We start from the raw sequence: 24750 nt of genomic DNA on the forward strand, positions 1-24750 counted from the left end.
AGATAGTACATAATATTTAATATATAATATCAAATACTAAAATAAAAAAAAAGAAAGGAAAAAGACAACAGAGGAAAAAAAATTTAAAACAAAAAACGTGGGGCGCATGCAATAGATAGTTCACCTAAGTCGCTAACAATTTTATTTCACTGCAAATGATATGAAGTGTTGTGTGAGTTTTCTCAACGGCAGCTACTCTCTACACTCCTTACTATTATCTTGCGCTCCACGTTTTTCGTTTTAAATCTTACAAGTATTGTCATAGCTATTAAAAATTCACAATCACAAATTTTTAGGACTATCTGTATGGAGTTAGGAATCTGACACAATGTCAAGGTTTTAAACATTTTCAAAAGAAGTTTATATTCTGTACATTTTTTAACTTTCCTGTTTAGATATAGAAGAAAGATGTCAATATCCACAAAGGACATATCACCGGATAAGCCAATTCAAACCGAAATTAACTCTGATTTAAAGAAAACTGTACCAACACCAATGGAGAAATTAAAGAATACTGCTGCCACCTCCTTCGAATGTCGTTTAGCGAAAGGAAGTAAAGAAGCAGGCGACAAGAATCAAGGAAAGGTGCAATCACAGACCCAAAGTACTTCAGATGCTAAACAGGAAAACTTGACGTGTGAAGCTATAAAATCGAGGAATATCGAAGTGGTAAAAGGCAAACAAAAAAACACAGAATTACAAAATGGTTCCAATTGTCAAAGGATCGGTAAGTTTAATTTGCATATATCTCTGGTGGGCAGACAAATGAGTATAAGTCTGGCCTGAGTTATTTGAAAAACTAACTAATTGATACTTGTAATTTGTTTTGGTGTCCGAATATTTTTACGACATAAAGTTTTAGCATTATTTAGTTTATCACTTGTTATATGAATTATCTATACATTAAATAAATAAATGATATGTTTCTACTAAATACAACAAGTGCTTTAGTACATTAAGAAACAATCAATTCGTTAACACTACTATAAACAAACATATACAGTAATAATCTCTCGAACATCAACGTGTTCGAATCCTAATATGAGTCACTGTATATAGAAGTATATTTTTATTAGACTCAGTCCAATAGAAAGGAAAATATTTTACCATCGGTATATTTTGTACGCATATACATATAAGTTCAAGGTTACTCGAAAGTCATGATGTTACATAGCATTGAATCCTAATAGGGGTGAAAAGACATCCCGCGTGTCCCCTTTTAGTCGCCTCTTACGACAAGCAGGGGAAACTGTTGGTGTATTCTTATCCCGACCAACAGGGTTTTTCCATGACTCACCTTGCATACACCAAAAACTATCATTATTCCTTGTAGTAATTATATCTAGAATCATTTTTTGCGATTACTTTCCTGTTCACATTGTACAGCGGCACATATGTAATTGTCACAAATAAATAAATGCTTAAGTTATATTCCATAATCGGGGTTCGTAGGAAGGACAAAAGCCAACAAATGTTGCCGTTCCACGAAAATATCCTCCTCTGTCGAGGCCTCTCTTGAGCGTACGTCCTCTTGTATTGGCGACACATCTAGTGCCTTCATTGCCGATTGGCTTGTTTGAAGTACTCGTAGAAGCGATCGAAGTCGCGACTGAAAAACCGGTTGTACTGATATACGAACCCAGAAGCGATAGACCAGTTGCAAAGGATATCGTTGATATCGGTATGTTCTTATACTAGATTTTCATATAAATTTAATATATTAATCCTGTCACAGTTCGGTTGTGAGTGAAATTTGGGTAAAATTATAACAATTTGAAATCAACACTAAATCTATTGATCATTTGATACCTTCCATCTTACCTCGCTACCCCGTCATATCTACCCTTCCCCACCTAATATCCTTTTTTTTCCTTCATTATTTCCAAGTGCATCTATTTAATAACAAAGTAATCATAATCATTTCTTCAACAGGTAAATACTGACATTTTTAAAATTGTATTCTATATTTTCATCGTACTTTTATGTAATGATTCGTGTCTTTGTCGGTTGTACCACGGTTTCCGAAACAACCTATATGAAAAAGGTCAAAGACGCTTCCTTTTAGATATAAATGACACCACTGATTGTGAGAAGGGTACAAGACCTGTTGATATTATTTTTAGAACTCATTGAAGTAATATGGTATCCGAGAGGTACGATGGATCGACCGAAATCGCCGAACCTGAGGCTCCCTTACCTGTAACAGGTCGCACCACTATCTTCAACTGCTCATTACGGAGTTAATTTTAATATATCCGTTATCAAAAGCAGCTTTTTTTGTAGGAAAAATTTCATAGAATACAGTCATATTTTTTCCAAATTCCCGACACCTGACCCTCCGGGAGAAATTTGCAAAAGAAAGATTTGTTTATAATTTTCCATGTTATAAAAAGGTTTTTTAATGTATAAAGTTTTATTCATATAGGCTAAACCCTTTAGTTTAAATTAAAATAAAGAACAAATAAACTCAATACGATAAATAGTTTCTGTGATAAAAATTGCAATGCAAAGTATTGAACCACCTTTCAAGAACACCCTGTATACAACCGATTCTTCAAAAATTATATTACAATCAAATTTCACTCGTATTTTTCTAACATGTTTTATTATTCTAAACGAAACTTGTATGATTTCATAGCACACTTTAATTGATATTTCTTTCAGCTATCTTGCCAGCAAGTGAAGAATGGGAAGACGGTGAACTTCTACCCGCAAGTTTTTGTTTCAAACATCATTTGAATAAAAATAATTCACCATGTGTTTACGCCGACTTGATTGTGGCAACAGATCGTGCTCCACATGTAGAAGTAAAATAAAAATTTAGAATACAAACCAATTGAAAATGTTATTTGAAAACATTAATATATATGTATACATATTAAATTGCAGGACATTATGGATCTTCGTGGTTATCGATGTTCCCTGCCGGACCGGAAGAAACAAATCGGAACAGCAGCCTTGATATTTAATTATTTATACACTAGAGGCGAAAATCCAGCCTTCTTTGGCAACACTCTTGGTTTGTGAATTACTTTAAATACTTATATATTTGTTACTGTGAGAATAAGTCATAAGAATGTCTAATAGAAAAAATCATGTTTCAGATGTTGACACACAAGTTGCTGCTCTGCAAATGGTGGCAGGAAAACAAGCAGAAGTTGGAATTGTCGAATCGCCCATTATTAAGTGCCACAAAAATGTACTACCAGGAATTGAGTCAGTTCAAATTTTAACAAGTTTGGGACCTTTACCACCGTATCGCATCATGGTGAAAAAAACACATTCTGGTATGATACAAATTGAGAATATAAAAAAAAATGGAAACAGAAGACTATGTGTACCATCTTTTTGTATTCAGTCAATTATATATTATCACTTTAATTTACAGGTGACCTAACAAAGCAAATCGCAACTTATCTATTAAATATAGATCAAAACAAAGAATGGGTTGACAAGTTCGCTCCTTTTGGTGTTATAAGCTTTGCAAAGAATTCTATGACATTTTATGATCAAACTGATGTAAAATCTGTAGCTACTAGCGTACCATACTACTGAGATTTATTCGACTATATTATGTATTAGATATACACAATCGTATCATTCCTTTTTTTTTACATCTCTTTACTTATTATATTTTTCACACGTAAATTGAATAAATACGATATTCATATAGTAATTTTCCATATGTACAGTGTAGTCTAAAGTAAATTCCTCTCCAAAAAATCTACTAATATCTTTAAGTCTTAAAGTTTAAAGGTGTGGTAAATTAATTTGCAATTACATTCAATGCATTAATTTTGGAATTGTCAACAAAAATTCAACAAATCTTTGAACAGTTAATCTTCTACAAATTGCTTTATTTAACTTGAACCATAAACGAAAGATTTAATATCTTATTGAAATGTAATCTTATATTTCAAGTGAATTTTTCTGAGAACTTAATCAGAAAAAAATGCTAAACAGAAATTCAAAAATTGTATAAGTTTCAATTTTACTGCTAGTAGTAATTTTAGTTTTCAATTCTACCATTATGGGGTGCACAAGTCGTATCAGTGTACATGTATAGCTCACTGATTTCTGTACAGGGTGTAACAAAAATGTTAGAGGACCCGGAAATGGGAGATTCGTGAGGTGATTTGAAAGAAGTTTTCCTTAGCAAAAATGTTATCCGAGGCTTTGTTAACGAGATATTAACGAAAAACACTGATCAATCAGAGTGCGAGTCCGCCAGGCGAGTGACCGCTGTATTTTTTTTACACGGTAATAAAATAGTACCGATTTTAAATAACTGCTTATAAATATCTTGAAACTTGTAATAAAATAGGAAAACCGAAAATATTTTCGTATTTCGGTTTCTATAAGGGTGACGAAGGTACAACCGAAAAATACCGGTATTTTATGTTTCAGTAGAAGTCCCTGGATAAAATAAACACGATTTATCATGTAATTACAAAATCGTTTAATACAATTTGACTTAATATATATAAGTGAAAAATTCTCTGACGTTTCCTCCATACCTTAAACATCCAAGTATTGGGGTCTTTTACCTTAATCCTATTCCGCCGGATGTTAGTAATCATTAGACTGCGGATTTTATAACTTTATTGCATGCACGATTATCTTAGATTCAGTACTATAAAACGTATACCAAAAATTAATGGGATTATTACTTTACTTAGAACCCTTTATATTAGAGTTATTCATAAGTATTGATTCATAAATATCACGTCATCGACACTACGGAGTGTATCAATAATTATACACAACCCATTAATGAGAACAAATTTGTCTCGGATTTCAATTTCCGCAAATTAATCTACAAAAATCTGTATTTGCATAAACATCCGCAGTCTAATAACCATAGTTTAGGTCGAAAACTAGTAAATATATTAAAAAAAATGTATATTACAATTATAATATTTTAGTAGCTTTTCTTATGCAGTCTAAAATTTTGAAACCAAGAGATCTCACAGTATATTTAACCTGTAAATATGTTTTTCCAACTAAAAAATTTGCCAAGACCGTGAACTTACTACACACTTACAATATGGACTCCTGTTTATCGACAAGTACTAAAGTTACCTGACAATAAACGTTGAAGAAACAAGTCCGCGTCTTGTAGTTTTATGCGTTTCGATTTCAAGAAAATTTCAATCATTGTAAGAAAGCTTACTAAAGTATTACCATCATATATATTTCATCGGTTGTTTAAATGACATCAATTAAAGTTACTAAAACTAACCACGAATGAAAACAAACGATAAAGGAACCGCCCGAATAATACTTGTATATTTTACCAAGATAAATATTAGTCAAAACACACTCTTAGTGGAACAGTTTTAAATTATATAGTAATAACTTACCGGCAAAATGAAAAATGGTTCACAATTTTTTAATGGGAGGTTCCTTTACAAATTTGAGAGTATCATTTCGGCATTAATAATCACTTTGCATTACATTTACAAACCTATTCTTTCAGTTCGAAAAGGGAGAAAACAATAAATTTATTATTTTGTACAGTCCTCTTAAAATTTGCAAATGTGAAATAAAAACATTTTAATAAAAAAGTTCGTTGTTGTTGAACTCAACATTGACAAATTGAAAGAAAATTGATAAGCTTTGTCCATTACAATGGTTTTACTAATGTACTCAGAACCCTTATAGAATATTATAGAAATGTTACTTTTTTATATATCAGAGAAATAAGTGGGTATTAGCAGATGTAATAAATAATTCAGTTGAATCAATTCTACAACGTAGTGGAAAAAACTTGAGAGTATTTTACGAGCCCTTATTGTAATTTCACATAAAAGATTATCAAAAATTATTTTATACAAATTATACATTTGCCTTATGATTCTTTACGGGCAACAATTTTGATTGGAAATTAGTGACATATTGAATGGGAAATAGAAAACGTAAAATAGAATGTGTTCACCAGAAGTTTGAGGGAAGCTGACCATCAGGCTGCGGGATAAAACCTTTTGCTAAACTGTTTTTCAAGAATTCTTCAAGTCGTACCAATGGCCCACCGCCAACACTCCCTACGCTCTGCATACGTGGATAATATTCTTCCGACAGGAAAATTAACAGTTTATGGAATTGATTCGGATAAGCAGTCCACAGTGCATTTCCGGCAACTTCAAGCATGTCCAATAAGAGAGTCGCACAAAGATCTACTATTTCTCTTCGCGGTTCTGAAATACAATCGTATCATAGATTATCCAAATAAATATTTAAACGATGTTCTTTTTGCAAACTAATTACCAATATTTAAAACAGCCGCCAACCATCGCCACGCGTTTTGAAGTCCATGCGGATTACTTTTATTAATTCCTTTTCTCTGCGATGTAATAGTAATAGATGCATACAGTCTCATTAGGCCGGACATTCTTTTCAAAAATTTATCGTGTTTTTCGACTGTACCATCTTCACCATATTTGTAACCCATCGATTTATAATAATCTTCGTACGATTGTCCTACCATTTTCGGTAAAAAGATAGGAACAGTATACGGGCAAGCGTTATGAAAGTGTGACAAAAGTAAATCACCAAAATCAGAATGATCGTTCCAAAGAGCTATAGTTACAGCAGCAATTGGAAATGCCATTTTTGGTTTACTTGAAACAAGTGTTTCGCCTTGATTCTGTACAAAAACGTATGTTAGATGCTGTACAAATTACTAGAAAAAATTAATGTCGTTTAATAATTACGTACAACTATTTTTTTAGCCAAGATGTTTTTACAAAAAGCTACACCCTGTGGGTGTTGGTGGACGTTTAGTGAAGATTGTCCCATAAGAAGTTTATGTAACCTTTCGTATTTATCACACAAGTGTTGCTTGCTGATACCAGAGATTGCATTTATGGGTACATTTATTGCTTTTTGATATTCAAATCTGAACTTTTTTGTGCTTGCAGACTGTACAAATTCGTCGTAACTTTTCATATAATTTTCGAGAAATTGTTTGCTATTCACGTATATTTGCAATGATTCTTTATCAACATATTCATACAAATGATCTACAAATAAAAAGAATATGTTGAATTTAATATATTAAATATATGTATCAACAGTTGACAAACTTATATTTACTTTCATTCTGTATATTTGTTGAATGATTTTTTTCTGGATCAACAGGTAGAGTGACTAGTGGAATGTTTGAAGAAGTCATATTTTCTATTATTTGCACATTTTGCTGGTGTTCTTTATCTTCATACGTGTTTCCATTATTTTGAACATTATTGGTGCTAATTTGTTGTGAATCAATTGTCTCACAAACAGTTTGAATAGCATTAGGTTTCTGTATTTCTAAAACTTCAGGTTGTAACTGAAATTGCTTTGAGTTCTCCTTATTAGCCAAACTAGCTCTATACATAGCATTTATCCTTTCTAAGATTATATCAAATAAAAAACATCAAATTCTCCATAATTACAAAAATATATAAATAAATAAACAATTCCTCACCTATCTCTACATTAAATACACACAACATTTCATCAATTTGTTGAACAGCTTTTTCTATAGTACTTAAATCTGCTGATGTCACGTCTCCTATCTGTATACAGAATATACATATAAATTCTATGAACAAGTTTACATTTTTTAAAATTTTATGTCTTCAAATATTTTCTTGTATTGTTTTTTGGCATTACTTTTTACCTTAATTTTTTCATCCATAATCTCTACCTGATGATATAACTGTTCTAATTTTATACTATAAGACGATATCAAGATAGCCATAGAAATTTTGTCTTCACAACTGTCAGACACAGCTATAATATCACTGTACTTCATTTTAAATACATTTCTCAAATTCATTATTAATTTGGTTAACTCTTCTTTCTCTTTCATTCGTTTTCTATATTCTTCCATCTCCCTTTGTCTTTCATGTCTTTTCCATATTTCTTCTTGCTCCGCAATTCTTTCTTCTGCTAATATGTATGCATAGTTCTCTTTACTTTTACGTTCACGTTCTTCTGCCATGTGTGATTGCGACATTGCCATATGTTCCTTTATAGCTTTTCCATTTTCCTTCATATGCTGCCAACGACGCTCAAACGAGAAAGTTCTAAACTACGTTATTCAAGGGCTGAATGTAAAATGGAAACCTCATTAAATACTAATAAATATTTTAGCATATTTAATTGTAAACAATCTATATGCTATAATTGTACAAAATTCATAATCTAATTATAATAATTATACTGAACTTATACATTATATATCATGTATTTTTGGGAAAATCTGTTACCCGAACTTCTTCCTTCCTCTGGTATTCACTTTCCAAAAGAATTTTTTTCACAGAGAACGTAATGCCACTTTGCATAGAGACTTTGTTATTTTTCAAGTGAATTGGTTTTTGTGGAGATTTAATGTTACAAGAATTCTGTTCATTTTCTATATTCTCTGCTTTATTGCTTTCATTTTCAGTCACTGTAGAATCAGGACCAATTGTAACACCATCTAGATTAGGCCATGTAAAATAAGCTTTCTTTAAAGCTGACATTTTAAGGCAAGTGAAATCAGAAGTGATGTCGTTTATATTTTTCATCTGCCAATAAAAGCAAATAAAATTATTCATTTATAATAAATAAATACAGACTTAAGTTATAGAATAATACTTACAATATCGTCTTCTGTGTCAACGAAGTGTGGCATCTTTGCAATTACGTTGTAAAAAATAGAATATGACGTAATAAGTTTGAAGAAATCGGATATTTACAAACGTTTGCAGACACAATTGTAACCTACAAATTTTTAGTTGTTCACATTCACTCTTATATAAATACATTCAAACAGAATATTATAAATTACTTCACACGTTATCATCACACTAGAGTTTATATGAACTCTATTTGACTTTAGAATATTCACATTCCTTTAATCTTACAGAAACGTTTCAACATGTAAATACACGATGTACACACACTGGATCATGCCCAATGTGCCCAACTCTCCAATACCAGTTATCCAGGTCATACATATACAGGGTGACAATGAAATACCCGCAATACTTTCGAAGAACGATAACTCTATGAAAACTCATCGAATTAAAACAATTTTTATTTTATTTTAAAGAATACAAAACGCTAAATAAAATTTTACAATAATTCTTCAAAATCTCCTCCTTTAGCCTTCACACAAGCTCTGAGACGCTTCTTAAAATTATTTGCGATGGTCGCACACTCTTCAGTAGTAATTTGATTCCAGGCTCTTTCTAAAGCAGACATTAACTGTTCTACGGTGGTGTATTTTTTAGAGGAGATTTTTCTCTCCAAAATTGACCAAACTGAATAATTCATTGCGTTGAGATCGGATGAATTTGATGGCCATATCGTTCTATCCCACACCTCCGAAAACAGCTGTTTGCACATTCTCATTGCCGATTGGGCCGAATGCGCCGGAGCCTAGTCTTGTTGTAAACTCTACTTATCCTTTCCGAAGTGCTGACGTGCCCACAGCCCACGGGTATAGTACATCTCTAAGGATGCGTTGTTGATAGGTGATGGCGTTGATTTTCAAGCTTTTGTCAACAAAAATCAACGGCGTTTTGCCTGTCGCGCAAATACCACCCCAAACCATTACAGAAGTCGGAAAATGGGAGAAATTCGCTTTGCTGACTTATTTGAGCCCTTTAACAATTGTCTATCGTTCTGACGGTTATGACATTGCTCAATTGTAAACATTTTTTGCATCCGTAAAAAGCACAGAACGGTGACGAGCACACGCGACCAGCTGAAGCAACTTTCTCGCTTTCTTCCTTCGCTGTTTTGTCATTTCTTCTGTCAGATAATGACACCGAACCAGCTTATAGGAATGGCATTTTAGACCGTTTTGGACCATCAATCGAAGCGATTCGTGGTTAATGCCAATGGTTTTAGCCATTTGTCGCATTGATTGGACAGAATTACGATAAATTCGGCAACGTATTTGGTTGAGATTATCCGAAATAATAACTGTTGGTTTTCGCCCCCTTCCTTGTCTATTTTCACATCCGTCAGTCTCCTTGTATCGTTTGATAGCGTCGTACACGGTTCTAAGTGGCATTTTGAGCAGTTTTGATATAGCTTTTGCTTTCTGCCCCTTTTTGTACAAATTTATAGCCGAGATACGAGCTTCTTTCACCATTTTTGAATCGTATAATATCACAAAAGTTCATAGAGGGCAGCACTAGGATGTACAGAATTTCCCGCGGAATTGAAATATAACATTCATTGTAAACGAAAAATAATAAAAACAGGACAAACACCTGAGCAAAAAAAATTGCGGGTATTTTATTGTCACCCTGTATATGTATATAGGTAGTATTTGCATCGACGAGTGTCGCAAGATCGCTTGACCTCGAGCGTTAGCTACGCACTGCGATTGGTAGCCAACGTGACCGCGGGAACTCGGCCGGCAGATTCATGCTCTGAGTATTAGTGAAAAATTAATTTTGTAATACAATGTAAGGTAATTATATTAACAAAAAATGAAGTAAATACTTATTAATTTAGTAGTCTTTCAATATTTTTAATGATATAATAAAAGCATATGTTTTTAAATAACCATAATCATGGACCTTATATTATATACAGTACATTTTGTTTCATTCTAATACTAAAATATCTTACAAAATCTATAAAATGAAGAATTAAAATTAGTCTTACTACCCTGCAGTTGTTCCAATACTGTAATACAATTGCATTTTTATAAAAACACAATTATACTCTTGTTTAATAGAAACATGGCAAGAAAATATGTATAATTTAATGTTATAATAAGATCATTATTATTAATGAGAAATGTCAATTCATACAAAATGATCAACTTGTTTGGCACAACTTCAAAGCTTTTTCATCGCTACAATGTACGAAACCCTTCAAGTAGCTAACTGATTCATTCTCAAAGTTCAATATTCTACACTGTCAATGAATATCATGCTCAAATTATAATGTAAATACAACCAATAAACAAAAATTCTTAAAAATTTGTATTATTTAATTAAATCAAATAATTGTATATTAAATTTATAAGTAACAATAGTGACAAATATTACACTTTTAGTATTGAAATAATTCTATTACAAGTATGTTACACATGTGTGGAATACCATACGAAATATGAAACCTAATGAATTAAATTCTGTGAACTGTTCTGTAAGCTTAATCACAACTATAGTTATTCGACCAATAAAAATTATATTTGGTACTACTGGATAAAAGAAAAAAATAAACTTGTACTATTTCGTCTAAAATGAACACATGAAAAAATGAAGCAATTTTGCCAGTCTGTAGAAATTATTCTAATATTCAAACAGTCTCATCGATTGTATTATTATTATGTTACTCTAAACCACGAGTGTCAAACTGGTGGCCCGGCGTGTATTTTTATGGCCCGCAATGACTTATATTTTATACGAATTGAAAATATTGTCAAAATGTAAGCAAGTTTAAATTTCTTTGTATATGATACATAGCGGGAACTCCACTATGATTGTTCGGCTAAACTGCGAAATTAAAAAATTGAAATAACTATATAATATAAATACATATTGTCCGACCTGCATGAATTCTACTTGTTAGGCCCGTGATTAAAATGATTTTGACACCCCGGCTCTAAACCAATGTGCATTGTCATTCTTGAAGGGCTTTATTTATTTTTCATAAAAAGTTAGTCACACATAAATTGTTCTTCTACAGAACTGTGGATTTACATTGTAATTATTTAAGTAATTAATTGGTATTAAGTATAATACGAATTTTTATTCTGAACTAGGGAAAAAGGAAAAAAGTGAATTGTGTACATCTGCAACTGTTCAAAACTATAATGTTTAGATTTTGCACAACAATCTCTTTGCTTCCACTTTTTCCATTATCTGTTGTTTTAAATTAGTACCATTCTTCGATGATGCATGCATACTTTGGTGTCTGAATAACTTTTTATATAAAACAAATAAATTTTTTCCTTCAAAGTACTAGAATTCGTAGTTACTAGATACACTTATGTGCTATGAATGCGTTCGTAAAACAGGAGGTATGGTGTGGCACATAAAACCTCAATTAGAGATATGCTTTCAACCACGTTATCGGAGGTATATAGCCAGTGATTCGGCTTATTCCCTCGTCTGTAGCAAACAAAATGCCCTGAATCGACAGATCCACGATGTTCCACAACTGCGCGTAGCTGATACTTGTATTTATTCAACAGTGTTGTTCGAGCAGCAAGCAACATTGTTGCTTCAGGATCGCCCTTGAAAATATTATATATTTGTTACACGTACATACATTTTTATTCTGAATTTTTTTAAACAAAACTATATTCACTAAAATATAATATACCTGTGCATTTCGTTTTGTCGTTTCTGTAAAAGTGTAAGGATCCAATATCAGTATTTGAGGAAACTTTACTAGATCATCCCTTTTAATCGGTGTTCCTGAAGGACTCCATGTAGTTCTTGAAATATGTAAACACAAACATTTGGAAAGTTTTCCAAGAGTTAAAGTTTTCGTAGCGAAACAACGCATTCCACATCCATCACATAATACATCTTGAATAACTTCACTAGTTACAAAACGCGTTAGTAATTCTTCCAATGTATGATGTGTCCTAGTATGTGGGCCCATAGGAGGCAAAGGTAAGGAAACTGTTTCAAGTTTATCATAACGAACAGGTGACTGTAAAAAAATATTCTCATTCATTTCATATAATCGACTATCATAACCGAGTATTAAATAAAACCGACCTTCCATTTGCAGTTACTACATTGTAATTGACTAGTTAATAACCCTGAAAATGGATGTGCCTCAATGGACATTGTTGGTATATTAGGAACAGGCATTGCACATAAAGAGCTCCATGATCTAAATGATTCTTTATTTCCTACGTCTCCGACATTTTTTGAAAGTAGTTCTGAAGACCTAGCAAGAATCATGCCAGGCTTATTATATGCCATTGATATATTTGATATTGATGGTGTTGTGGACATGGCATGACTGTTACAATTTTTATCAAATCCATTTGGCACATTTGAACTTTTATTAGCTGATACAATATCATTACAAGATACACTTCTCAAGGTCAAGGAATCTCCTAATTTTTTTATATCCGTTACTATTGTTGGACTTTGTAGTAAAACATCAGATAAGCAACCTTTCTGAAATTATTCTTATCAATGTTTTCTATTTCTTTATAATATTAACAATATTAATTTAATAACTTCTATTCATTAACCATACCCTGTTTACAGGTTGAATCTCTGCTTGTAATGCATTAAGTACAACATGAAATAATTCATGTGCATCTTGATACCCTGGTGCAAAACTCCATAGATTACCAAGGGATGAAATTATTTCTATTGGTGTTACATCTCCGTACAGGTCTTCTGCATATCCATTGATTTCTAACAAAAAAATAGTTATAAAAATTCCATTTATTTACAAATTTCATTAATGACTTTTCCTTTATGCATCTTGTGGAACTTCCTATTAATATTTTGTGAAATAACAGATAGGTTGTTATTACAAGAATGATTCATTTTCGGTATATCTTTTTCAGACATTGATTTTTAAAAAAACTGATTATGTAGCAAAACTGTCACTAATGAATATATAACTCTTGCTTGAATCATTTTCTTCTATTTAGTAAGGTTTTCCTGATATTGAAAAAAATAGTTCTTGTTCTCAATTTTGAAAATTTTTAGTTCCTAGATGTACCTGATTATCAACAAAGTATAATGCATGTCAAACATTCTCTAAAGAATTATCATACACACAAGTTTTATTGCAAATAATGTTACATTTACGTGATGACGCTTATTAGGATATTTCTTATATTTTTAACCCTTTACACTCTGAGTCTTGCAGTTTGCATTGATGTATGACCCCTGTAACAGTACCAGTCGAGTGCAAAGGGTTAAACATGAAATTCGTGAACCACATAATTTTTTAATTGTGAAAGAATTGATAAAATAATGAGTAGTTTACTAAATATATTAACATACTTTTAAAGACGGAAAGTAAAGTTGAAATAAAATTAACTTTGCCATTTTTCTCGCACTGTTTTTTTAGCCATCCAATAAAAATCGGACATGCAGCTAAAGCTTGTAAGAGAGAGTTTAAAAAGCATGTATATCCCAAATTGTTGATTCCAATAATTTTTCCTGTAAAGACATTCACGAAATTATAAACTATTTTTTATTAGAAGATAAATAAAACACTTTTCTATAAACTGAAAAAACTTGCCAATATACCTTTTTTTCTAGGTTTGGGGGAAGGTCCCCATATAACAAATGCTGCAACAGCTATTGCGAATCCTACGCTAGCAAATACAGCAATTTTTTCCATATCCATGTTTCCTAAATATTCGTAAGAATGTTTTCGTTGTAAAAGCTAACCTACATGTCAATTCAGGTTGCAAATATAGTTATTGTTGAATCCATACATACTTTCTTTTACTATCAATTAATATTTTTTTGACGGACAAGATTAACTTGTAGTGATTTCTTTTAAATTAAGTACATTCATAACAGAATTCTGACACACGGTTCAGTCATACCGTCATACCTTGGTAGCCCAAAGAAGTACAGTAGTAAGTACAATAAAAGTATATATTTATTTGAAAAGTATGTTTTAAATTTTTACTAACTCAGTACGAAACAAATAGTTTTTTTCATAAAACAGTATATATCTACTTTCGTTATGCAAACAGTGACTGATATATTCGTACTTGCGATATTCCTACGTTCAAACACTTATTTGGCGTCATAAATGCATATATGTAGATAGCATATACATATATAGATTTTCATATAGGTACCGACATTGATACTAACCATTATATACACTGTAAATAAAATATTATGTTTATAGCTAGTAAAGAATTGTAAGTACCTATAATGAAAAATTAAACACACTAAAAAGAAATTATTACATTCCACAGATTTTTTAAATTTCTATCGAAAATACGGTCATGGTCAACTATTTATAATGTCTTGTATAAAATAATAAAATACTATTTATGAAAATGATATATGTAGTTTCATTCGTAACACCAGCCATTAATCGAAGCTTGTTATGGTTTTGCGTTACAATGTTGACTTTAAATAAACTCTAGTATTGTATTGTTTTAAATATGGTTCTTTCCAATTCGATTTTCGATATTTCGATTACTCGAAGTTCAGTATCGGGTATACTTCACATCGATCGTTCACGCAAACAAAACGATTTGGACATTTGGAGTGACGTTGCCATTGACAACTTTTTTCTTTCGACTCTTTCTTCAATTTAATCGTGTATGATACTTGAATCTTGTATTTTCTATTAAATAAAAATAGAATGTCCGGACGTAACAATGTTTCAGTAATGGTTTCGTAAAGACAGTAGTAGATACAAGAAGGAAAATCAAGGTGACCGTGGGGGACTCGAAAATGTTCCCACGTTCCCGCTTCGTAAGTGTGTGTCGCGCGTGCGTGTGAAATTCCTAAGTGAGAAAATGAACGCCCAAGGACAAGAACACGGTCATGTTGTGGTTGTGTGGGAGTGGGAAAATCGTTATGGGCGTTGGAGACCTTATAGCCCTGCGGTATCGCAACACCTTGAACGAGCACATTGCAAAAAACTTACACGGGTCTTTCTTAATGATGCAGACCCAAATTTGGATAGGTTCGTCGTTAAATATTATTTTTATTAAGAAACTGCGGAATTTGTATTCGTATTATATGTACTAATTGTGTATATAAAATACAGTAAAATAACAATTTCCGCGCAGCTTATTGTAGCTTTTCTTTTACTGTAAACCCAATGAAATTCTTATGAGAAAAGAAAATCGTCTACATAAATATTGTTGTAGATCAATTTATGAAAATTTGACGATGCATACAGATTCGCTATGTATCTATTAATGCATGCAATGGTCTAAATTGTGTCTTGTTTATGAATATATTTCATGTATAAACATGAACAAAATTTTATGACTAAAATTAGATTTGTCCCATGCAAAAAATTATATTCTTATTTGTTTTCTTCTATTTTATAGAAGATAAAAAAATTCTCTTCATAATATATTCTTGAAAAGTTATACTTTTAATGTATTTGTTGCTTGAGAGCTCAAATAATAAAGAAGCAAGTATTGATACGGTTAATGTTTGAAATAGGTATTACATAAATTTGAAGACTAAAATGCAATGTAGTGAAAATGGAGATGAAACACACAATGTCAGAAGAAAGTTTTACGTTCCAAGTTCACCAGCAGGCAAAGGAGCTAAGTGGGAATGGGCTGGTGATACAGATGATTGGCACACATACGATATGGAAGTACAGTGTCTTATAGAAGAAGCATGGGCAAGGGTGATTATGAAATCAATTTCTAAAGCAAACACATCCAAATGGAGCTTGTATAAGCAAAAAAGCATTTGTTATTTTTTGAGGCTTAACTTGTGTGCTCTTAGTTGCTCTTTATTCTAGTAAGCCAAAAACAGCTTATGACATTGACCAGTTGGACATATCTAACTCGGAGTTATAAATACAGTTTTAATTATAAACGTATCTTTTTATTCTAGGGTGATAAAACTATTGACATTTCTAAGACTTACTTAGGTTTTCCTTATATTATAAATTTTTGTAATTTAACTCAAGTACGTTGCTGTACTGGATATGTGAGACCAATACGACGCATTCAGCAAGCACCTTATCCTTTAGTAAAAGTTGCTTTAGAGGAACTGCAAGTTATTTCAGGAAAGAAATCTACATGTGTAACTATAAAAAATACAACAGCAAAAGTAACGCATAAAAAATCATCTACAGGAAATACAAAAAAGAGCAATAAGAAGGTAAGTGAATACATTTTTTTTTTAAATGACAGTAAACATATCCTGATAAATTTACTTGGATGCTAATAGGGTAAAAATGGTGATACTGGTCCATCAAATATAGCACGTGTTATATTGAGCAATTTCAACATATTTACCAACAGACATGGTATAGAAAACAGTAATTCAGTTACAACCATGGAATCTGGTCAGAAAAGAAAAACATGGGATAATGTACTCGATGTAGATTCTAGTAGTACAAAAAGCGGACGTAGACCTAGTGTTGACACAGTTTCTACATATTTGAGTCATGAAAATCCAGTAGACTTATTAGATAGCAGCGTAGGAAGTGATGATGCATTTAAAGATCCTATTTTGGGTAATTTACCGCCCCCCCCCTCTTCTTTTATTATTGATGTAATTTGATATATATTTTTTTGTTTTATTTCGGCACAGATACGGAATCGGATGTTATTTCTCAATATGTGAAAGTAGTAGAGAGTACTGATTCTGATTCCTGCCCTGTATGTCTTGGTATGCCTGAACCCTTGACAGTAGAATTGACTCGCTGTAAACACAGACTGCATTTAACATGTTTAAATGCAATGCTCAGTTGCCAACAACATCCCATGTACATACAGTGTCCTGTTTGTCGTTTAATTTATGGAGAAAAGAGAGGAAATCAACCTCGTGGGACTATGAATTGGACAAGGATACCACGTGCTTTACCTGGATTCCCAAATACAAATACAATTCAAATAACTTATGAGTAAGTAGATTACAAACTGATCATTCTATCAAAAGTTCTACGTTTATGACACACGAAGGGTCAGTTCTTTCCACTGTGCACCGCGGCGCGCTTAAGTGAGTCGCCGGACGCCGCGACCTTTTTCGGCCTGTTGCGACTACAATTTTAAAATCCCTGCAAATTCCAAAAATGGCATATTATGTTCAATTTCTTAAATTTCTGACCTAGGGGTCAAATTTCTAAAACGAAAATGTTTTCAATATTTTTGCTCTACAAAAATAAATTTACAATATTATAATACCAAATTGTATAAGTCTAGTAAAAAAGTATTTTAGCTAATTGTATAAAAAAAAAGTACTGTATCAAATTGTATAAGTGTAATAAAAAAATATTCACCGTGGATAGTACATTTGGTTCTCAGTGTATACAAAAGTCGAAAAAAAAATAAAATTCCAGATACTTTTAAAAATAAGCTATGATAATAAGTGCATGTATATGTATATAATTAATTTTTAAAATATTTCAGCATTCCATCGGGAATTCAAGGAAATGAGCATCCCAATCCTGGTCAGGCTTACTATGCTGTGGGTTTTCCACGAGTATGTTATCTTCCAGATAATAATCTAGGTCGAAGAGTTTTAAGATTATTACAAATGGCTTTTGAACGAAGATTAATATTTACAATTGGGCGATCAGTAACTACTGGTCGAGAAGATGTGGTAACATGGAATGAAATTCACCACAAGACGGAATTAGGCCCGTCAACATCTGGCCATGGTTATCCTGACACAAGTTACCTTGATAGAACTTTAGCTGAATTAGCAGCACAAGGTGTAACAGATGGACAACCACCACCTACACTATATCAAGAACTGCATTGAAACAACAGTTTTGTTTTCTTCATGGTTTCATTTGTGTGCAAGTATCAATGTAACATGTACATAGTCTACTACTCCAATTTTTTAATGGTTGATAATGATAAAGCATTTAAGTAATTATCTTTGATATAATTATAATTTTATTAATAAAAAAAATTAAAATTATAAGTCTTGTTAGTCTGTTTAGAAAACATTCGTTTTTAAATTAAAGTAAATAATATTTTGTTAAAATATTCAGTTTATATTCTTCCTTTTAACACTCCGTCGGCCGCAATCTGTTTTGTAACATCAACGATTGCAATGTGCCTGGGAGGGTATAAGGATTTATTTTCTATTTTTATATGACAATATTTTCATTCCTTTTGTAAATAGTTTATTTTAATGATATGAGAATCTTATTAACAGTATTGGTGGTATTGCAACATTAAGCTAAAAATAAAAAATACTAGAAACACTTAATCTGGCAATTATTGACTATTCCCTGTCAACCTAACCTGCAAAGCCATATTTTATTCAATGCCTGTTATAAGGTGATGCCTACAACACAGTATAACGTAGCAATGTAATTTATGTAGCAAAATAGAAATTTAATATTTTTCGTGGTACTGAAAAGTACAGATTGTTACTTCAATTCAAACTCTATTGTGTCTGGCCGTTCATGTAGTGTACTACAAACATTAATATTTATAAGAAAATCTCGTTAACCTTATTTATACTCAATAAGAATATTATCAAATGAAAGAAATAAACATGTGAATTTACCTGATACAACCCGATGTTCGTGGTTTCTACCTTTTGATTGCTTTTGATAGATATGGATAGATATAGGTATGTCCATGATGTTTATTCGTTCTTTTTGTATTGGCAGTGATAGGTGGCGCGACTTTCAATACAATAAAATGGCTGAAAACTGATTTTTCTACGCGGGCGTGAGTTCTAAGAAATTTTTAACTTTCATTTATGAATGAATAACGTGTTAGTTAAAAAACAACAATGTACTAAAAAACTAAAAATTGTATCAGTGCAAATCGTGACTGATTTTAAACATATTTATCATAATTGGTTTACGCTGCGTGACAGATTTGTATATTACCTGGCACAGAAACGTCCAGTAAATTTCTGATGGTTTTTCTGAAATAAGAATTTGCGCTTAAATGAGTGCTAAAAGGCAACACAAGTGTGTTTTGTGCGACTCAAAATTAGAATCTAAGGAGGCCTTACAGGCACATTTTAGGTACCAGCAGAAACTATTACTATTCATATTATTTGTAAGCAAGTAATCGACTTTATGGAGTAGACATTTTCTTTACAAGGTCTATATTTTTTTATTTGTATATATAATACGAATCTTGATGTACAATAAACATACATGCTTAGAAATGATATTTAACTGTATTATCGATAGAGTTTAATATTCGCGCTATTCTTTCTCTTAATTTGTATATCTTTAAACATCTATATGTCAGAGCTATTACAGAAATAATATTAAATTATACTGATTATCACAAATAATTTCAACAATTTATAAAATGCATATTCACCCAATTTTAAAATGATTTTCAAAATGTTCTTTAAAAAATGCATTTTTTCAAATATATATTAACAATTTTGAATAATTTTTAGATTGTTTAGATAATTGATATAATTGAAACACAAAGGTAAAATAACATTTTCCATGCAGTTTTGACATTATTTCCATCATTAATATCATATATTTATACCTCCTTATAATCATGTTAATAAATATATATTTTTGAGGTTGTTACAAACTATATTGCTTAATAGGAATTTGTATAGTTTTGGCTGGATTCTTTATAACTTAATGTTATAATGTTTAATCTATGTTAGATTAATTATTGCATTGTATAGTAATATTAATCATCTGTACAATGGTATTATAAACTTGGTTGTAACTATTAGAGATAATAAATATTATGCTTCAAGAAAAAGAGTGCCTAAGTGATCTGCCATATTCAAATGAGTTTTTGTAGAGTGATGAGGATTAAAATGTTAAAGCTAAACATATGTGAATTTGACTATAGACAATAAATAGATTACAAGATGCTTAATTGTTTAATAAAAGTTTGTTTTCAAAAGTATAAGCAACTTTTTTATGTAAAAGTCTATTGCAAGGAGTAAAGTGATTATCTATTAACAACTGCACTAAGTTTGATATGTAATTATAAATATCAATCTTTTCAATGTCTAAGATTGTTTCATTGAGTTTAATAAGTATTCGGGAAGCAAGTGATTCATTTTAGATAGTTGCACAGTATTGGGTATCATATAGGTGTTTTAAAAACTTATTAACAGCACAAACAAAGGTTGAAATGGTATATACAATTACTTAGCGATATATACATATAAAATGAACACATTTATATGTTATATTAAGCGTATATAAAATCTATGTATATTTTGTGAAACAAAAACAATGGTTAGGCATAAGTGTGCTTATGGGTATTATTTTCATTTTTTGCAGAACTCAAAGAAGGTTCAAACACGCCAATATGATTTGACACTACTTGTAATGTACTTACTTCCATTACTGTCTATTAAACAGATGATTTTTTATACAAATCAAAGCTTTTTTGAAATTTTTTCTGATAATGTAATGTTTTATTGCTTTTTTTCCATGTCACATCTTCCCTATTACTTACATCCATGTTTTAAGAATTATTTTTAATAAACACTATACTTATTTCATATTTTCATTTTAATGAAGTTGGAAAGCATGTTATTATTACAGCATTGCTTTCTAAAAATGAAGATATGTTGGGGAATGAGGATGGATGTTATTAAAGCAACAGAGACTTCTGTTTTCTGAAAAATCAATGTTAAACTTGGCAAAATCTAGTAGAGTCTTTATTAGTACACCTGATATTTATATCTCCATTACTCTATAAAAATTTATTTAAATATGGGCAGATTACAGATGAAAAACTCTCCTTACATGTTTAGACATTTTTAACAAGTATTAAGAACAAAAAAATGTATATTCATTTACATCACTTTTTAATGTACTTTGACTTGTAACTGATACTTATCTTGTATTTTTAGAAACAGATGTAGAAAATTTTCAGTACTTGTTTACTTGAGAGTCGCAGAATATTTTTCATGGTTAAATGTAAATTGTACATCAAAGATACATAAACTTATTAACATTTTATAATTAACACAATTTTAATGAAGGGGATAGTAAATGTTACTTCTGATCACTTTAAATACTTTGGAAGTAAAACTGGATGTTATTGCTTTACAAAATAGAGTTATCTAATAGTAATTGTTAATATATTTAACATGCGTTATTAAACTTTTAATATTATTATTTTTATTAAAGCTCTGAATTGCTTATGTCATTTTACACAAAGTATCTTATAAAATTGTCTTCAAATAAAACATCAGTCAAGCAAAATCTTTATTTATACAATGTTCAACTGTTACGAACTACATAATTATTTTGTATTGCTGTATAAAGTTAATTGTAACGATTATTCTATCCATGCTGTGGTTAAAACTACATGTTATAGTCTTGACTTTTTATTTATCCTTTAAATTTTCACTGAACCATTCATTTCTAGAAAAAACAACAAAAGAAAAATAAATTCTTTGGAAAGCTTTAATTAATAAATAAGAGAATATTTTAAGAATAAAATGTTTTATTGTATATAAAGAATCAAATACTTTATACAGAAAGCATGCCAACAAAGAAATAGATACTCGAGGCAGACCTGTGAAAAATAACAAAAATGCTGACACCCAATGTGATATGTGTGGACAAGCATTCGATTCAATCACAGCAACAATAAGACATAGATTTAAAGTCCATCCTAATTCACCAGCAAAATTTTATTGTCATTATTGTGGAATGCAGTTTCCTCTAAAAGTATGTTTCTTCCCTTACTGATTATAATCATGTTTTTTTTTGGAATGTTTTAAACTATTCACATTTTCAATAGACACACAGGGATAGTCATCAAGCATCGCATGATTCATCTGAAAGTGAAAGGAAAGAGCAACATAAAAAATGCGAAGAGTGTGATGTGTTATTTTATAATGATAAAGCTTTAGATTATCATTACCGTTCTGTACATAAGAGGTACACTAAAATATTTTTCAGCAATTATCGTGATGTATAATTAAATATGTTTAAGTTTTATTTAAATGTAATTTACAGAATGGTATACCTTTTTCAACCAATTGCAACACCACCTCCTAGCAATAAAATCAAAGTGAATTCTATGAATGATGCTCTCAGTGTATATTACTGTCACTTGTGTGGAGCTGAATATATTATAAAATTCAATTTACAACAACATTTGGAACGAGCTCATACTCAAGTAATGCAATATACATATATAAAAAGTTTGAAATTTTTGTTGTAATACTTATATATTAATGTGATTAATTTTGTGTTTTTTACAGGAAGAGAGAGAAGCTGTCCCAGAAGATTTAATAAAGTGTACAGTGTGTGCTGCATTATTTTGTAGTAAAAGAGCGTATGAAGTGCATAACAGCTATCATCAACCAGATGATTTGTATGTAACATCAGAGGAACAAAGATTACAAACAGTAACTAAAGTAGATCAAGATTTTGATATTAGACGTGTAGAAGGTGTAGCTGATAAGTATCTTCCAAAAATTAGTACACCTAAACGACCTTCTAAAAATTGCAGACAGGTATAATACCTAAAGTGATGGGTATTTTTTAAATTCTTTGAATTTATTATTATGATTATCATCAGTAAACTTGTATATTATAGGCTAAAAAGGCACAGAAAATAGAAGTTAAAACAGAGAACTATGCCTCTTCTGAAGATGAACCAACTGTTATGAATGAATCAAGTGATTCTGAAAGTGATCTTCCATTAAAACAAAGAATTTGCAGCTAACGGAAATCATTGTTTCTAAAATCTTTGCATGTATTGGAAACTTTTAGAGTGTAATGATTGTATTAAAATAGTTGTCAGTATGAAATTTATATCATTCTTGTTTTCAAATTTATGCATTAATATATAAGATGTATGTATGGACAATTGTAGATGATCAATTCTATATTAGTATTTTTGTATCAATGTTTGTCTATCTTCATTTACGTTGTTTACCTTTCCATAAATTCTTAATTTCTTATAGAAATTCGGATAATGAAACACATACTGTACAACACATAAAAATTTGTGTACAATGTAATTAGTCACATTGTATTTGTAAATACTTTATCAAATTATGATAAGAAACTAAATTACTCATAGAAAAAATTCATAAATGAGTTTGATTTGTTTGTATAGAAGAGAATATAATTAGTAATATTTAAATTTGCTAAAAAAGAATTCTGTAAAAAATATTTTTAAAATAGGCAGACGAAATTAAAATTAAATACAGTAAAATCAGCGAGAGAGCCACCGATTATCCCCCACCACTTCTTTGTAACATGCCGAACCGGCCAATTTATGCCGTGTTCAGACTCATTTTCACCAGGAAAATCTTATCAATCCATTACAGAGTCCTCGCGATTATTGACTCTTTGTTGATTTGCGATTATTGACCAGGCGTCATCCACACCACTGGGGGTGGGGGAGGGGCCGTGAACTCGGCAACCGCATACTTTGGTGCCGCAGCCTGCGGCCCGCAGCGCGCCGAGACGGCTTCACGTTCACGACTCGTGGAGGCGGCCTCACGAGGCCCAGCACTAGTGTTGGGGAGTCGAAGGCCCGGCACGCGCGTTACAATGTTGTATCGCCCCATGAAAAAAGCAGGGATTGAATGAAACCGTGAACTTTTATAATGTACTTTTATAAAATCTGTTCGTCGACTAAATTCTCATCAAATAAAAAAATTATTTGTCATGCGTCTTATAAAGATTACCAGAATTACCTTTATTTGACGCATGACAAATAATTTGTTTATCTTTTATTCGTTATTTGAAATTTTTATTTATATAAAAATTTACCCATCTCTGGTATCAGAGGTGGGCAACTGATCGTTCACGAGTATCGCGCGGCTGGAATTTTTCCTTTCGATGATCGTGAGCAAACAGTTGCCCACTACCGATATAAATGTACGAATATAATTATAAGATCTAATTTTTATTTTACTGTTTCAAATAAAAAAAATGATAAAAAGAATCATGTATAGCGACCGTCGCGGTGGACGGCGCGGCGGCCGGCAGCCGCCTCATATATGTCAATAATTATTTTCATTAAAATAAAACATTTTTGATAATATGAAGATCGTACTTTTTTTCAAATCCTTCAAGTCCTTCTTTCCTTATCCCTGTGCACATATATACAAGAAAGTCGAAAAATCGTTGTTAGTTCAAAATCTATTTCCGCTG

At 31.3% G+C, this 24750-nt stretch overlaps 5 protein-coding genes across 6 annotated transcripts; 3 read left to right on the forward strand and 2 right to left on the reverse strand.

The window, feature by feature from the left end:
* Window positions 1–699: 699 nt before the first annotated feature.
* On the forward strand, window positions 700–3637 carry LOC107190768. The gene is made up of 6 exons (XM_015579644.1): window positions 700–727; window positions 1453–1681; window positions 2665–2807; window positions 2890–3019; window positions 3105–3287; window positions 3389–3637. The coding sequence occupies exons 1-6, from the start codon at window positions 704–706 to the stop codon at window positions 3553–3555; spliced, it is 876 nt and encodes a 291-aa protein (XP_015435130.1). The 5' UTR covers window positions 700–703; the 3' UTR covers window positions 3556–3637.
* A 2130-nt stretch (window positions 3638–5767) lies between these two features.
* Window positions 5768–8843, reverse strand: LOC107190694 (nucleoporin GLE1). Of its 2 annotated transcripts, XM_015579553.1 has the most exons (8): window positions 8630–8843; window positions 8256–8555; window positions 7664–8056; window positions 7469–7559; window positions 7096–7392; window positions 6718–7022; window positions 6268–6646; window positions 5768–6197 (listed from the first exon to the last, which is right to left on the reverse strand). In XM_015579553.1, exons 1-8 carry the CDS (start codon window positions 8660–8662, stop codon window positions 5935–5937), a joined length of 2061 nt encoding a protein of 686 aa, XP_015435039.1. In that variant the 5' UTR covers window positions 8663–8843; the 3' UTR covers window positions 5768–5934. The 2 variants fall into 2 exon arrangements, with proteins under 2 accessions (XP_015435039.1, XP_015435031.1); XM_015579545.1 differs by lacking the exons at window positions 8256–8555; window positions 8630–8843 and having other exon boundaries at window positions 7691–8016.
* A 2954-nt stretch (window positions 8844–11797) lies between these two features.
* LOC107190778 (ubiquitin carboxyl-terminal hydrolase 30 homolog) lies at window positions 11798–14389 on the reverse strand. Its single transcript, XM_015579656.1, has 6 exons — window positions 14235–14389; window positions 13986–14144; window positions 13222–13385; window positions 12729–13139; window positions 12325–12660; window positions 11798–12235 (listed from the first exon to the last, which is right to left on the reverse strand). The coding sequence occupies exons 1-6, from the start codon at window positions 14332–14334 to the stop codon at window positions 11987–11989; spliced, it is 1419 nt and encodes a 472-aa protein (XP_015435142.1). The 5' UTR covers window positions 14335–14389; the 3' UTR covers window positions 11798–11986.
* Window positions 14390–15219: 830 nt separating this feature from the next.
* On the forward strand, window positions 15220–18545 carry LOC107190618 (protein deltex). The gene is made up of 6 exons (XM_015579456.1): window positions 15220–15645; window positions 16137–16329; window positions 16542–16811; window positions 16881–17169; window positions 17247–17559; window positions 18065–18545. The coding sequence occupies exons 1-6, from the start codon at window positions 15476–15478 to the stop codon at window positions 18417–18419; spliced, it is 1590 nt and encodes a 529-aa protein (XP_015434942.1). The 5' UTR covers window positions 15220–15475; the 3' UTR covers window positions 18420–18545.
* A 954-nt stretch (window positions 18546–19499) lies between these two features.
* Window positions 19500–23308, forward strand: LOC107191081 (zinc finger protein 33B). The gene is made up of 6 exons (XM_015580036.1): window positions 19500–19650; window positions 22110–22302; window positions 22376–22515; window positions 22594–22756; window positions 22842–23096; window positions 23180–23308. Exons 1-6 carry the CDS (start codon window positions 19571–19573, stop codon window positions 23306–23308), a joined length of 960 nt encoding a protein of 319 aa, XP_015435522.1. The 5' UTR covers window positions 19500–19570.
* The last annotated feature ends 1442 nt before the right edge of the window (window positions 23309–24750 follow it).

This window comes from Dufourea novaeangliae, unplaced genomic scaffold, assembly GCF_001272555.1.
Source record: "Dufourea novaeangliae isolate 0120121106 unplaced genomic scaffold, ASM127255v1 scaffold11, whole genome shotgun sequence".
In the NCBI taxonomy this organism is placed as follows: domain Eukaryota; kingdom Metazoa; phylum Arthropoda; class Insecta; order Hymenoptera; family Halictidae; genus Dufourea; species Dufourea novaeangliae.

Coding starts and splice junctions, on each gene's coding strand:
- LOC107190768 (XM_015579644.1), top strand. CDS start 704: ATGGTTCCAATTGTCAAAGGATCG. Junction 2,808..2,889: donor ATCGTGCTCCACATGTAGAA/GTAAAATAAAAA, acceptor ATTAAATTGCAG/GACATTATGGATCTTCGTGG. Junction 3,020..3,104: donor CTTCTTTGGCAACACTCTTG/GTTTGTGAATTA, acceptor ATCATGTTTCAG/ATGTTGACACACAAGTTGCT.
- LOC107190694 (XM_015579553.1), bottom strand. CDS start 8,662: ATGCCACACTTCGTTGACACAGAAGACGATATT. Junction 8,556..8,629: donor TTGACACAGAAGACGATATT/GTAAGTATTATT, acceptor TTTTATTGGCAG/ATGAAAAATATAAACGACAT. Junction 8,057..8,255: donor AGAGGAAGGAAGAAGTTCGG/GTAACAGATTTT, acceptor TTCTCGTTTGAG/CGTCGTTGGCAGCATATGAA.
- LOC107190778 (XM_015579656.1), bottom strand. CDS start 14,334: ATGGATATGGAAAAAATTGCTGTATTTGCTAGCGTAGGATTCGCAATA. Junction 13,386..13,985: donor TTTACTTTCCGTCTTTAAAA/GTATGTTAATAT, acceptor TTTTTTTGTTAG/AAATCAATGGATATGCAGAA. Junction 12,661..12,728: donor GTAGTAACTGCAAATGGAAG/GTCGGTTTTATT, acceptor ATTTTTTTACAG/TCACCTGTTCGTTATGATAA.
- LOC107190618 (XM_015579456.1), top strand. CDS start 15,476: ATGAACGCCCAAGGACAAGAACACGGTCATGTTGTGGTTGTGTGGGAG. Junction 17,170..17,246: donor ATTTAAAGATCCTATTTTGG/GTAATTTACCGC, acceptor ATTTCGGCACAG/ATACGGAATCGGATGTTATT. Junction 17,560..18,064: donor ACAATTCAAATAACTTATGA/GTAAGTAGATTA, acceptor AAAATATTTCAG/CATTCCATCGGGAATTCAAG.
- LOC107191081 (XM_015580036.1), top strand. CDS start 19,571: ATGAGTGCTAAAAGGCAACACAAGTGTGTTTTGTGCGACTCAAAATTA. Junction 19,651..22,109: donor GCCTTACAGGCACATTTTAG/GTACCAGCAGAA, acceptor TACTTTATACAG/AAAGCATGCCAACAAAGAAA. Junction 22,757..22,841: donor TGGAACGAGCTCATACTCAA/GTAATGCAATAT, acceptor TGTTTTTTACAG/GAAGAGAGAGAAGCTGTCCC.